The 15,417-nt window shown below is 44.2% G+C and overlaps 2 protein-coding genes across 2 annotated transcripts in view; both read right to left on the reverse strand.

The window, feature by feature from the left end:
* Window positions 1-1,169: 1,169 nt before the first annotated feature.
* LOC131948093 (globin) lies at window positions 1,170-7,146 on the reverse strand. Its single transcript, XM_059309604.1, has 4 exons — window positions 6,908-7,146; window positions 6,495-6,584; window positions 5,257-5,494; window positions 1,170-1,422 (listed from the first exon to the last, which is right to left on the reverse strand). Exons 1-4 carry the CDS (start codon window positions 6,967-6,969, stop codon window positions 1,246-1,248), a joined length of 567 nt encoding a protein of 188 aa, XP_059165587.1. The 5' UTR covers window positions 6,970-7,146; the 3' UTR covers window positions 1,170-1,245.
* An 893-nt stretch (window positions 7,147-8,039) lies between these two features.
* Window positions 8,040-15,417, reverse strand: part of LOC131948085 (globin-like) — a 28,686-nt gene continuing 21,308 nt past the window's right edge. The window contains exons 3-5 of the mRNA XM_059309591.1: window positions 10,786-10,875; window positions 9,433-9,670; window positions 8,040-8,894 (exon numbers count right to left, since the gene is read on the reverse strand). Coding sequence (XP_059165574.1) covers window positions 8,721-8,894; window positions 9,433-9,670; window positions 10,786-10,875 — 502 coding nt within the window. The 3' untranslated portion in view covers window positions 8,040-8,720. The remainder of the gene's footprint in view (window positions 8,895-9,432; window positions 9,671-10,785; window positions 10,876-15,417) is intronic.

A 15,417-nucleotide genomic window follows, 5' to 3' on the forward strand; every position in this document is an offset into this window, starting at 1 on the left:
CTTAGGCTACCTGCAGCTGGCGATATACTTAGACTACCTGTAGCTGGCGATATACTTAGGCTACCTGTAGCTGGCGATATACTTAGGCTACCTTTAGCTGGCGATATACTTAGGCTACCTGTAGCTGGCGATATACTTAGACTACCTGCAGCTGGCGATATACTTAGGCTACCTATAGCTGGCGATACTCTTATGCTACCTTTAGCTGGCGATATACTTAGGCTACCTGTAGCTGGCGATATACTTAGGCCAACCCTAGCTCTCTCTAACACTCAATCTCTTAAAATTCACCGCTCAAACCACATTTGTCGCACTAAAAAAAAAACCTTATACAATATTTAAAAATCTTTAGATGATACGTTGTAACAAATTGTTTACAAAAAACATAAAACATGAAGCACTAAAAAGTGCGCTTCCTGCGTGACGTCACTTCCTTGTGTTCAGTGTTCACATTTCCGTCTTTAGGCATGAGAAGGATACGCACATCGAGTGGTGCTAGGAATACTCTCTGACACATTCTTATTTTTTCATTTTTTTTTTGCGCTTTTTCTATTTCACTGTACACGATGTCCTGTGTCCTTGGACACAATGTCCTGTGTCACTGTACACAATGTACTGTGCCACTGTACACAATGTCATGTGTCACTGTACACAATGTCCTGTATCACTGTACACAATGTCATATGTCACTGTACACAATTTCCTGTGTGACTCAAGTGACTGTACACAATGTCCTGTGTCACTGTACACAATGTCCTGTGTCACTGTACACAATGTCCTGTGTCACTGTACACAATTTCCTGTGTCACTGTACACAATGTCCTGTGTCACTGTACACAATGTCCTGTCTCACAGAACACAATGTCCTGTGTCACTGTACACAATGTCCCATGTCACTGTACACAATGTCCTGTGTCACTGTACACAATGTCCTGTGTCACTGTACACAATGTCCTGTGTCACTGTACACAATGTCCTGTATCACTGTACACAGTGTCCTGTCTCACTGTACACAATGTTCTGTGTCGCTGTACACAATGTCCTGTGTCACTGTACACAATGTCCTGTGTCACTGTACACAATGTCATGTGCCACTGTACACAATGTCCTGTATTACTGTACACAATGTCCTGTGTCACTGTACACAATGTCCTGTGTCACTGTACACAATGTCCTGCGTCACTGTACACAATGTCCTGTGTCACTGTACACAATGTCCTGTGTCACTGTATACAATGTCCTGTGTCATTGTACACAACAGCATCCTCTCTTCTCCTGCTCCCTCTTGATGACGTGTAGCTCCCCCTCATGAATCAGGTCACAGAACTTGTCCACCAAAACCTGCCAGATCCGGATTCTCTCGTCATCGCCCTGGGCTTTAAATCTCTCTTGTAAGAAAACATGGAATTCTCGCCGGAAGTGCTGTGTGGGACATCAGATGACGTTAGTGTGGTTTGTGTGAGTGGATTTAATGTGGGGGTGTGAGGGACTGTGTGGGACGTCAGTTGGCGTTGTGTGGTTTGTGTGAGTGGATTTAATGTGGAGTGTGAGGGACTGTGTGGGACGTTAGAAAAATGTTATATATATATATATATATATATATATATATATATATATATATATATATATATATATATATATATATATATATATATATATATATGTTACGGTCAAAGCCCGAAGTCGGCCAATGCTAGGATTGGCCGGCCAATCCGCGCATTGGCCAATATCGCCTCCCATAGGTCGGTCAAAGTCCGAAACTTTGCTTGATTTCGGCCTTTGGTCGGCCAGTCCGCGGACTGGCCATGGTGGACCGGCCAAAGTCTTAATTAGAAGATCATCTGGCTAGGGACGACCGGCCAAAGTCCGAATTAGAAGATCATGAGCAGATTTTTTTTTATGCCGTAAGGATCATGAAATTAAATCTTTATTGATTATTAATTAAAGTAAATGACAGAAACATTCAAATGTTTTATTGTATTAGAGTCTCAATCTATCAATATCATCATTTGTTACAACAAGTTGAACTTTTATGGCATTTAGAATTACATAGCAGCTTGTTATTTTTACACTTGCAGCGATTTGTTGTGCACTTAGTTGTGCAATTGCAGCGAGTGTAGCCTTGGCCCCCAGTCAATGATTGTGAAAATGCGATGGTTCGTAGTAATTTTTCCTCAGTGCCAACTGACTACAATAAGAGCAGTTTTTCGTGAAGAATTGAAAACTCACTTCTAGCATACAGTTGTTTTAGAACACCATGTTCTGTTCCTAATTTGTAGAAACCGCCCTCGACGCTCATGACAACTGCAATCACGCTTCGGGGATCACCGTGACCTCTGTCAACATCTGGAAAACGGATGCGTACATTGTCACCCACTTCACCATCTTTAAATTTTGTATTTGATGTTTTAAGCATCTTAGCACCTTGAGTTTGCAAGCCAGTATGAGCTGCTGATCTGTGTTCCATGATGTTTTGTTTGTTGTGACACAATCTGCAGGTAATGTTCCCTCCGTACCCTTCGTCTGTTTCATTGGGTATTCCACAAATAGCATGGACATCGTTGCCACAGGATCCACACTGGCCGGGATGTCCTGGCCAATGTTCTATCTAGACTAAGTTGTGATCGCATTTTCATTATTCTGGGTGCGTTTTCTTTGAGAGTAACGTATTGTTTAGCTCTTGTTTGTATAGCATTCTATATGCAAGGCGACATGGATCAAAAGGGCCGTCAGACCATGAGACAGACATAGCAGATGGCTGTCAAAAGAAAAAAAATGTAAATCAATGTTAGTTTCCATATATGGGTTCTCGATAAAATAGTTACTGAGGAAGATCTTGAGAACATTGAACAAGAAATGGAGGTTGCCATAAATGCAACTACATCCTAAGCTAACACATCTGCTGCCGTGGCGGAACGCCCAGACCAGTTGCGTGACAATAATGTGGCCGACCGATTCTATATAGTTTGTGAAAAACATTGTAGTGCAGCTCATTCTTTTGGATCCCATGGCAACGATGTGCATGCTATGTGTGGAATACCCAATGAAGCAGACGAAGGGTACGGAGGGAACATTACCTGCAGATTGTGTCACAACAAACAAGACATCATGGAACACAGATCAGCAGCTCATACTGGCTTGCAAACTCAAGGTGCTAAGATGCTTAAAACATCAAATACAAAATTTAAAGATGGTGAAGTGGGTGACAATGTACGCATCCGTTTTCCAGATGTTGGCAGAGGTCACGGTGATCCCCCAAGCGTGATTGCAGTTGTCATGAGCGTCGAGGGCGGTTTCTACAAATTAGGAACGGAACATGGTTTTCTAAAACAACTGTATGCTAGAAGTGAGTTTTCAATTCTTCACGAAAAACTGCTCTTATTGTCGTCAGTTGGCACTGAGGAAAAATCACTACGAACCATCGCATCTTCACAATCATTGACCGGGGGCCAAGGCTATACTCGCTTCAATCGCACAACTAAGTGCACAACAAATCGCTGCAAGTGTAAAAATAGCAAGCTGCTATGTAATTCTAAATGCCATAAAAATTCAACTTGTTGTAACAAATGATAATATTGATTGATTGAGACTATAGTACAATAAAATTTTTTAATGTTTCCATCATTTACTTTAATTAATAATCAATAAAGACTTAATTTCATGATCCTTACGGCATAAAAAAAAATCTGCTCATGATCTTCTAATTCGGACTTTGGCCGGTCGTCTCTAGCCAGATGATCTTCTAATTAAGACTTTGGCCGGTCCACCATGGCCAGTCTGCGGATTGGCCGGCCAAAGGCCGAAATCAAGCAAAGTTTCGGACTTTGACCGACCTATGGGAGGCGATATTGGCCAATGCGCGGATTGGCCGGCCAATCCTAGCATTGGCCGACTTCGGGCTTTGACCGTAACATATATATATATATATATAATGGTACTTTAGCGATAAGAATGGATTGAAGGACAACTAATGATGCAATTTCTCTTTAAAAACTTCATAAAAAACGTTTTAATAACAAGCTTTAATGTAATTAATGTCAGATTGCATAGTCTTCAAGTCTAGACGCGCGTGCCAACTTTGTAACGAATCTGTCAGTTACAAGTGCTCGAAATTATGCTCGAGATTTACGATCTATGACGACAGACAGAGAAAGTAAGTTAAATAAAAGGTTGTAAAAAGACCACATTCTTCAACTTGAAAAAACGAAGACAAAGTTGCTCTAGAGATGATTAACTATAAGACTCTGGGAAGGACTGACACACTACCTAGCGGCTTATATATATATATATATATATATATATATATATATATATATATATATATATATATATATATATATATATATATATATATATATATATATATAAACTAATGTAAACCCATTATGTATATTGAGACCAAAAAAAAATAGAGAAAGTACTTAGGGAGTCTCTGTGATGAATCTTACCGTAAAGTATTGATATCGGGAACAGGGCATTTCCCCCCTGTCAATTACCCCCCGGATATTTCCCCCCGACATTTCCCCCCAGAGTAATTACCCCCCCTGTCAATTACCCCCCTGTCAATTACCCCCCGCCCAGTAGGACATTACCCCCCCCCCCCCGGACAGGGTTAGAGTTAGGGTTAGGTTTTAGGGCTAGGGTTAGGGCTAGGGTTAGGGCTAGGGTTAGGGTTAGGGTTAGGGTTAGGGTTAGGTTTTAGGGCTAGGGTTAGGGCTAGGGTTAGGGCTAGAGTTAGGGTTAGGGTTAAGGTTAGGGTTAGGTTTTAGGGCTAGGGTTAGGGCTAGGGTTAGGGCTAGGGCTAGGGTTAGGGCTAGGGTTAGGGTTAGGGATAGGGATAGGGTTAGGGTTAGGGTTAGGGCTAGGGTTAGAATTAGAGCTAGGGTTAGGGTTAGGGTTAGAGCTAGTTTTAGGGTTAGGGTTGTGTCTAGCTTTGGTTTTGGTTTTGTGTGAAGTTTTAGGCTAAGGTGGATGCTTAGGTTTTGGTCTTTTTCTCAAGGTTTGGATTAAAGTAGTGTATAGGGATAAAATTCTAGTTAGAGTTAGGATTTTAACTTGAGAGGGGGGGGGGGGGGGTAATTCCCCCAGGGGGGGGGGGGGGGTAATTGACAGGGGGGTAATTGCACCGGGGGGTAAATACGGGGGGGGGGGGAAATGTCTGGGGGGGAAATATCCAGGGGGTAATGTCCTGTAGCCATTGATATCTAGGGACAGACAAACAGACAGTACTAAGGGAGTCTCTGTGTTGAATCATACCTTGAAGTATTGGTCCCCGACTGGCGGCTTACTGTGGGTGTGGATGCGGATGAGATGTTTCATCTCCCTCTCCAACTGCTTGGGGTCGCGTGAGGCGTGGACCAGCCTCTCCAGGCCACCGATCAGCTTGAAGGAGTGGGACAGGAACATCTTGTCACTTATGAGCAGAGAACGGTGGGATGACATGGGGATCTTGTTGGACAAACGTTGTTGCATGTTGGGGATGTTGTCGAACAACCTAGGGAGGACGGGATGACTGGATGACTTGATGACAGGATGACTGGATGACTGGATGACGATATGACTTTCTTCTTCTTCTACTTCTTCGTTCTTAATTGAAAATATGGTGGAGGATTTAGGCAAAAAGTCCAACTTCGTGAATAAACCGGACTGAATTACTGAATTACTGTATGTCTGGATAACTGGATGACTGGACGACTGAATGACGGTATGACTGGATGACGCTATGATTGGATGATTGCCACCTTGGATGGGGATAACAACAACTCTATTGACTCATTTGGGGCACATGATCTGAGCACAGATAAGATGATCTTTTTAGACTCAGACACACTCAGACTTATACTCAGACTTAGACTCACACTCAGGCAGACTTAGACTCAGACTTAGACTCAGACTTACTCAGATTTAGACTTATACTCACTCAGTCTTAGATTCAGACTTAGACTCAGGCTCACTCAGACTTAGACTCAGACTTAGACTCAGACTCACTCAGACTCAGACTCAGACTCAGACTTAGAATCAGACTCAGACTCAGACTTACTCAAACTTAGACTCAGACTCAGACTTAGACTCAGACTGAGATTCAGACTAGATAGACTTAGACTCAGACTTACTCAGACTTAGACTCAGACTCAGACGTAGACTCAGTCTTAGACTCAGACTCAGACTTAGACTCAGACAGACTCACTCAAACTTAGACTCACTCAGACTTAGACTCAGACGTAGACTCAGACTTAGAATCAGACTCAGACTTAGACTCAGGCGTAGACTCAGACTTAGACTCACTCAGACTTAGACTCACTCAGACTCAGACGTAGACTCAGACTTAGACTCAGACTCAGACTTACTCAGACTTAGACTCACTCAGACTTAGACTCACTCAGACTCAGACAGACTTAGACACAGACTCTGACACTTAGACTTAGACTTACTCAAACTTAGACTCAGACAGACAGACTCAGACAGACTCAGACTTAGCCTAGGGTTGAACCTACCACAGCACTAAGCTTGTGGCTGTCTCAGCACGTCGACTGTTGTCTTCACCCACCAGCTCCAACCAGCTGGAGTTGAGGATGTCTAGCTCCCTGCCGACAATATACAGGAGCAGGGTTTTAACTCAGTCACGTTTTAGCTCAGGTCACTTGTCAAAACTAGTTTTGACTTGTAAAATGTTGTTATGACTTGTGAAAGAAAGTTAAGACTTGTGAAACGTAGTTTTGACTTGTAAAATCTAATTATGACTTTTGAAACCTAGTAATGAATTATGAAACCTAATTGTGACTTGTGAAACCTAATTATGACTTGTGAATCCTAATTTTGATGACTTCAATAAAAAAAAGTGTTGTGAGTACTGAGTACATTATTTTGATGAATGTGGGGGGAGGGGGGGGGGGAGGGTTCGACTAACCAGTTCTTGAGTCCAGTGAAGGTGCAGAATTCCGGATAGTCCACATTGCTGTCAGTCGACATGCCGGAGCTGCAATTTCCGAGGTTCGAACTCAAGTAAACAGGAACACACCAAGCAGGCTAGGATCCACAATGCTAAGTCTCTTAGAATTTAAAGGCGCTTTTTTTTTCGTGAGGATAGCATCCAACAAAACACCTGTAGCTGGCGATATACTTAGGCTACCTGTAGCTGGCGATATACTTAGACTACCTGTAGCTGGCGATATACTTAGACTACCTGTAGCTGGCGATATACTTAGGCTACCTGTAGCTGGCGATATACTTAGGCTACCTGCAGCTGGCGATATACTTAGACTACCTGTAGCTGGCGATATACTTAGGCTACCTGTAGCTGGCGATATACTTAGGCTACCTGCAGCTGGCGATATACTTAGACTACCTGTAGCTGGCGATATACTTAGGCTACCTGTAGCTGGCGATATACTTAGGCTACCTGCAGCTGGCGATATACTTAGGCTACCTGTAGCTGGCGATATACTTAGGCTACCTATAGCTGGCGATATACTTAGGCTACCTTTAGCTGGCGATATACTTAGGCTACCTGTAGCTGGCGATATACTTAGACTACCTGTAGCTGGCGATATACTTAGGCTACCTGCAGCTGGCGATATACTTAGGCTACCTGTAGCTGGCGATATACTTAGACTACCTGTAGCTGGCGATATATGTAGGCTAACCCTAGCTCTCTCTAACGCTCAATCTCTTAAAATTCACCGCTCAAAACACATTTATCGCATTAAAAAAACTTATAAAATATTTAAAAACCTGTAGATGCTTAGTTGTTATAAATTGTTTACAAAAAACAAAACATGAAGCACTAAAAAATTGCGCTTCCTGCTTGACGTCACTTCCTGGTGTTCAGTGTTCACATTTCCGTCTTTAGGCATGAGAAAAATGCGCACATCGAGTGGTGCTAGGAATACTCTCAGACACGAGACATTCTTTTTTTTAGCTTTTTTTTTGCGCTTTTTCTTGTAGCCAAAAGTAACAAATAACCTATTAATAGCAAGACATATCAATAGCAATTAAAAACAAAATAAAGAAGAATACATAATTTCGTTTTATTGAATTACACTACCAAGTTTTAAAATCTTTCATTCTTGACATTGGTCGTTTGTATTAAGTGATACATTATTTTTTTTGGTTAGAGGATTAAGCAGTATTTTATTTGCAAAAAATTGATTGCGTTTTTGGGTTTAGCATTTAAATGATCTAGACTGAATTGATTGGATTCATAGAAACCTCAGTGTCAGACTTTACCAATTAGTTTTTGACAAATTGTAGACGAAGTCAGACAGTTATAATACATGTCCTAGAGAGTCGTAATACATGTCCTAGAGAGTCATAATACATGTCCTAGAGAGTCGTAATACATGTCCTAGAGAGTCATTATACATGTCCTAGGTGGTAGAAATACATGTCCTAAATAGTGGCAATACATGTCTAATAGTGAACTAATAAAAACGAAAGTTCAAATACATCAATAAAAAAAACACACGCATTGTATCTGAGCATTGTATCTGAGCATTGTATCTGAGCATTGTATCTGAGCATTGTATCTGAGCAGATAGACTGTCATTATGACACAATCTGTCATAATTTTTTCATTCAGTTTTTTGGTCACATGTGTACAGAGGTGATTGTGTACATGCAATGTTGCAACGGCTGGTGTTGTCCACCTAATTGGTGTACGGATGGTGTTATCCACGGTGGTGTACGGATGGTTGGTGTCGGTATGTGGCTGACGTCACGTCTCAGAGGATGGAACAACAGCGCCCTCTGGCCTTACTCTCGTTGAGGTTGAACTCTTCCTCGTACAGCAGGTAGCACAGCTTGTTGAGTAGCACGTTCCACACCCGGATCCTCTCGTCGTCAATAGTCGTCTTCAGTCTCTCCAGCAGCAGGACGTGGAACTTTCGGCGGAAGTGCTGCGGACGGAGATGTGAGGCGATAGTGTGGGGTGTGTGAGGGACGATAGTATGAGGTGTGTGAGGGACGATAGTGTGGGGTGTGTGAGGGACGATAGTGTGGGGTGTGTGAGGAACGATAGTGTGAGGTGTGTGAGGGACGATAGTGTGGGGTGTGTGAGGGACGATAGTGTGAGGTGTGTGAGGGACGATAGTGTGGGGTGTGTGAGGGACGATAGTGTGAGGTGTGTGAGGGACGATAGTGTGAGGTGTGTGAGGGACAATAGTGTGGGGTGTGTGAGGGACGATAGTGTGGGGTGTGTGAGGGACGATAGTGTGGGGTGTGTGAAGGACGATCGTATAAGGTGTGTGAGGGACGATAGTGTGGGGTGTGTGAGGGACGATAGTGTGAGGTGTGTGAGGGACGATAGTGTGGGGTGTGTGAGGGACGATAGTGTGAGGTGTGTGAGGGACGATAGTGTGGGGTGTGTGAGAGGCAATAGTGTGGGGGTGTGTGAGAGACGATAGTATGGGGTGTGTGAGGATGTGTAAGTCTCACCGAGAAGTATTCTATGCCCACTGTGGGGTTGCAGTTGACGTGTATGGCGATGATTCTCCTGAGTTCCTTCTCTAGAACCTCAGGGTTATGAGACACGTGTACGATGCGATGTAGGCTCTGGATCACAGCGAGCGCGTGGAACAGGAACACGCCATCACAATACAGCATCGACCGGTTGTCTCTGTTGGTTACCACTAGGGCCATTCGTTGTTGTATGTTGGGTATGTTGTGGAACATCCTGTGGACAGATAAAAAAATTGGGTATGTTGAGGGACATCCTGTGGACAGATCAAAGATTGGCTATGTTGTGGAACATCCTGTGGACAGATCTAAGATTGGGTATGTTGTGGACAGATCAAAGATTGGGTATTTTGTGGACAGATCAAAGATTGGGTATGTTGTGGACAGATAAAAGATTGGGTATGTTGTGGAGCATCCTGTAGACAGATCTAAGATTGAGTATGTTGTAGACAGATCAAAGATTGGCTATGTTGTGGACAGATCAAAGATTGGGTATGTTGTGGACAGATAAAAGATTGGGTATGTTGTGGAGCATCCTGTAGACAGATCTAAGATTGAGTATGTTGTGGACAGATCAAAGATTGGGGATGTTGTGGACAGATCAAAGATTGGGGATGTTGTGGACAGATCAAAGATTGGGTATGTTGTGGACAGATCAAAGATTGGGTATGTTGTGGACAGATCAAAGATTGGGTATGTTGTGGACAGATCAAAGATTGGGTATGTTGTGGACAGATCAAAGATTGGCTATGTTGTGGACAGATCAAAGATTGGGTATGTTGTGGACAGATCAAAGATTGGGTATGTTGTGGACAGATCAAAGATTGGGTATGTTGTTGACAGATAAAAGATTGGGTATGTTGTGGACAGATCTAAGATTGAGTATGTTGTGTACAGATCAAAGATTGGGTATGTTGTGGACAGATCAAAGATTAGGTATGTTGTGGACAGATCAAAGATTGGGTATGTTGTGGAACATCCTGTGACAGATCAAAGATTGGGTATGTTGTGTACAGATCAAAGATTGGGTATGTTGTGGAACATCCTGTAGACAGATCAAAGATTGGGTATGTTGTGGACAGATCAAAGATTGGGTATGTTGTGGACAGATCAACGATTACAAGTGACTGGAAGGTGGATATTGTAGGCAAAATAAGATGATACTGTGGAGCCTTCACTGTAAACTAACCAAAGGACTAAACTAGTGGCTGTCTACCTTCCTTACATTGTCCATTTACCAAAGGACTAAACTAGTGGCTGTCTACCTTCCTTACATTGTCCATTTACCAAAGGACTAAACTAGTGGCTACCATCCTTACATTGTTCACTTACCAAAGGACTAAACTAGTGGCTGTCTCCACGATCCTGGCATTACGAACCCCCACTATTTGAAGCCAGCTAGTACGGAGTATTTCAAGCTCCCTGAAATTACCAAATGTAAATTAACCATTTTAGATTTAATTAACTTTTGTTTACTTTTTCTGTCAGGTTTTTTTAGTGTGCCCTATGTCTGTCTGTCTCCGCGCATGTTGCGTGGAATCTTCAAATCTATTCCCATCCATCTTTAACTTACTTTAGGTTCACCCCGCCTCACTTTCAAATGGCGAGAAAGTTACCACTCCTTACACAGTTACCTTTACTGACACAATCTATCCACCACCACCATCTGCCCATCAACATCTGCCCATCACATCTGCTCATCAATATCTGCCCATACCCATCTGCCCATACCCATCTGTCCATAACCATCTGCCTATAACCATCTGTCCATACCCATCTGCCCATACCCATCTGTCCATCAACATCTGCCCATACCCATCTGTCCATACCCATCTGCCCATCACCATCTGTCCATACCCATCTGCCCATACCCATCTGCCCATACCCATCTGTCCATCAACATCTGTCCATACCCATCTGCCCATACCCATCTGCCCATCACCATCTGTCCATACCCATCTGCCCATACCCATCTGCCCATCACCATCTGTCCATACCCATCTGCCCATACCCATCTGCCCATACCCATCTGCCCATATCCATCTGCCCATACCCATCTGCCCATCACCATCTGCCCATACCCATCTGCCCATCACCATCTGTCCATACCCATCTGTCCATACCCATCTGCCCATCACCATCTGTCCATACCCATCTGTCCATCACCATCTGTCCATACCCATCTGTCCATACCCATCTGCCCATCACCATCTGTCCATACCCATCTGTCCATCACCATCTGCCCATACCCATCTGCCCATACCCATCTGTCCATTACCATCTGTCCATACCCATCTGCCTATAACCATCTGCCCATACCCATCTGCCCATACCCATCTGCCCATCACCATCTGTCCATACCCATCTGTCCATACCCATCTGTCCATCACCATCTGCCCATCACCATCTGTCCATACCCATATGCCCATACCCATCTGCCCATACCCATCTGCCCATACCCATCTGCCCATCACCATCTGTCCATCACCATCTGTCCATCACCATCTGTCCATCACCATCTGTCCATACCCATCTGCCCATACCCATCTGCCCATCACCATCTGTCCATCACCATCTGTCCATACCCATCTGTCCATCACCATCTGTCAATCACCTGTCCATCACCATCTGTCCATACCCATCTGCCCATACCCATCTCTCCATACCCATCTGCCCATACCCATCTGCCCATCACCATCTGTCCATCACCATCTGTCCATACCCATCTGTCCATACCCATCTGCCCATACCCATCTGTCCATCACCATCTGTCCATACCCATCTGTCCATACCCATCTGCCCATACCCATCTGCCCATACCCATCTGCCCATCACCATCTGTCCATACCCTTCTGTCCATCAACATCTGCCCATACCCATCTGCCCATACCCATCTGTCCATCACCATCTCCCCATACCCATCTGCCCATACCCATCTGTCCATACCCATCTGCCCATCACCATCTGTCCATCACCATCTGTCCATCACCATCTGTCCATCACCATCTGTCCATACCCATCTGCCCATACCCATCTGTCCATCACCATCTGTCCATACCCATCTGTCCATCACCATCTGTCCATACCCATCTGCCCATACCCATCTGTCCATACCCATCTGCCCATACCCATCTGCCCATACCCATCTGTCCATTACCATCTGTCCATACCCATCTGTCCATCACCATCTGCCCATACCCATCTGCCCATACCCATCTGTCCATACCCATCTGCCCATCACCATCTGCCCATACCCATCTGCCCATACCCATCTGTCCATCACCATCTGCCCATACCCATCTTTCCATCACCATCTGTCCATCACCATCTGCCCATACCCATCTGCCCTTCCCCATCTGCCCATACCCATCTGTCCATACCCATCTGCCCATACCCATCTGCCCATACCCATCTGTCCATCACCATCTGTCCATCACCATCTGTCCATCACCATCTGCCCATACCCATCTGCCCATACCCATCTGCCCATACCCAACTGCCCATACCCATCTGCCCATACCCATCTGCCCATACCCATCTGCCCATACCCATCTGTCCATACCCATCTGTCCATTCCCATACTGTCACTAGACGGACCAAAATGTGAATTTGCTTTCAACAGTCGTTCAACTTCGTAGCCCACCCATCTAACAAGGTTCGGTCCTCATCATTGTGATAGATCTAGGCTAAAATATGGTGCCATTTAGATCTAGGCAAATATAATATGCTGTCAGTTAGATCTAGGTAAATAAATGCTGCCTGTTAGATTGAGGTCAATCCCTGTAATGTGTGATAGATCTAAGAAATAATTGTGCTGTAGGTTAGATCAAAGTGAATCTATGTACTGCTGTGATGAACCTAGCTGAATGCTTGCTGTGATGAACCTAGCTGAATGCTTGCTGTGATGAACCTAGCTGACTGAACCTAGCTGAATGCTTGCTGTGATGAACCTAGCTGAATGCTGCTGTGATGAACCTAGCTGAATGCTTGCTGTGATGAACCTAGCTGAATGCTTGCTGTGATGAACCTAGCTGACTGAACCTAGCTGAATGTTTGCTGTGATGAACCTAGCTGATTGCTTGCTATGATGAACCTAGCTAAATGCTTGCTGTGATGAACCTAGCTGAATGTTTGCTGTGATGAACCTAGCTGATTGAACCTAGCTGAATGTTTGCTGTGATGAACCTAGCTGAATGCTTGCTGTGATGAACCTAGCTGACTGAACCTAGCTGAATGCTTGCTGTGATGAACCTAACTCAATGCTTGCTGTGATGAACGTAGCTGAATGCTTGCTGTGATGAACCTAGCTGAATGCTTGCTGTGATGAACCTAGCTGAATGCTTGCTGTGATGAACCTAGCTGAATGCTTGCTGTGATGAACCTAGCTGAATGCTAGCTGTGATGAACCTAGCTGAATGCTTGCTGTGATGAACCTAGCTGAATGCTAGCTGTGATGAACCTAGCTGAATGTTTGCTGTGATGAACCTAGCTGAATGTTTGCTGTGATGAACCTAGCTGAATGTTTGCTGTGATGAACCAAGCTGACTGAACCTAGCTGAATGTTTGCTGTGATGAACCTAGCTGACTGAACCTAGCTGAATGTTTGCTGTGATGAACCTAGCTGAATGCTTGCTGTGATGAACCTAGCTGAATGCTTGCTGTGATGAACCTAGCTGAATGCTGTGATGAACCTAGCTGAATGCTGTTGTGATGAACCTAGCTGAATGCTTGCTGTGATGAACCTAGCTGAATGCTTGCTGTGATGAACCTAGCTGAATGTTTGCTGTGATGAACCTAGCTGAATGCTAGCTGTGATGAACCTAGCTGAATGCTGTTGTGATGAACCTAGCTGAATGCTTGCTGTGATGAACCTAGCTGAATGCTTGCTGTGATGAACCTAGCTGAATGCTTGCTGTGATGAACCTAGCTGAATGCTTGCTGTGATGAACCTAGCTGAATGCTTGCTGTGATGAACCTAGCTGAATGCTTGCTGTGATGAACCTAGCTGAATGCTTGCTGTGATGAACCTAGCTGAATGTTTGCTGTGATGAACCTAGCTGACTGAACCTAGCTGAATGTTTGCTGTGATAAACCTAGCTGAATGCTTGCTGTGATGAACCTAGCTGAATGCTGTGATGAACCTAGCTGAATGCTTGCTGTTATGAACCTAGCTGAATGCTTGCTGTGATGAACCTAGCTGAATGCTTCCTGTGATGAACCTAGCTGAATGCTTGCTGTGATGAACCTAGCTGAATGCTTGCTGTGATGAACCTAACTGAATGCTGTGATGAACCTAGCTGAATGTTTGCTGTAATAAACCTAGCTGAATGCTTGCTGTGATGAACCTAGCTGAATGCTTGCTGTGATGAACCTAACTGAATGCTTGCTGTGATGAACCTAGCTGAATGCAGTGATGAGCCTAGCTGAATGCTGCTGTGATGAACCTAGCTGAATGCTTGCTGTGATGAACCTAGCTGAATGCTTGCTGTGATGAACCTAGCTGAATGCTTGCTGTGATGAACCTAGCTGAATGCTGTGATGAACCTAGCTGAATGCTGTGATGAACCTAGCTGAATGCTGTGATGAACCTAGCTGAATGCTTGCTGTGATGAACCTAGCTGAATGCTTGCTGTGATAAACCTAGCTGAATGTTTGCTGTGATGAACCTAGCTGAATGCTTGCTGTGATGAACTTAGCTGAATGCTTGCTGTGATGAGACTAGCTGACTGAACCTAGCTGAATGATTGCTGTGATGAACCTAGCTGAATGCTTGCTGTGATGAACCTAGCTGAATGCTTGCTATGATGAACCTAGCTGAATGCTTGCTGTGATGAACCTAACTGAATGCTTGCTGTGATGAATCTAGCTGACTGAACCTAGCTGAATGCTTGCTGTGATGAACCTAGCTGACTGAACCTAGCTGAATGCTTGCTGTGATGAAGCTAGCTGAATGCTTGCTGTGAT

This window comes from Physella acuta, unplaced genomic scaffold (genome assembly GCF_028476545.2).
Source record: "Physella acuta isolate Inbredline_101_S28 unplaced genomic scaffold, ASM2847654v3 ptg000622l, whole genome shotgun sequence".
Taxonomy (NCBI): Eukaryota; Metazoa; Mollusca; class Gastropoda; family Physidae; genus Physella; species Physella acuta.

Excerpts from the sequence above, each read along its gene's own strand:
- LOC131948093 (XM_059309604.1), bottom strand. The coding sequence starts at position 6,969 with ATGTCGACTGACAGCAATGTGGACTATCCGGAATTCTGCACCTTCACT. Across the intron at positions 6,585-6,907 it reads TTCACTGGACTCAAGAACTG|GGAGCTAGACATCCTCAACT; the intron begins GTTAGTCGAACC and ends TATTGTCGGCAG. Across the intron at positions 1,423-5,256 it reads TCGGGGACCAATACTTCAAG|CACTTCCGGCGAGAATTCCA; the intron begins GTATGATTCAAC and ends TGTCCCACACAG.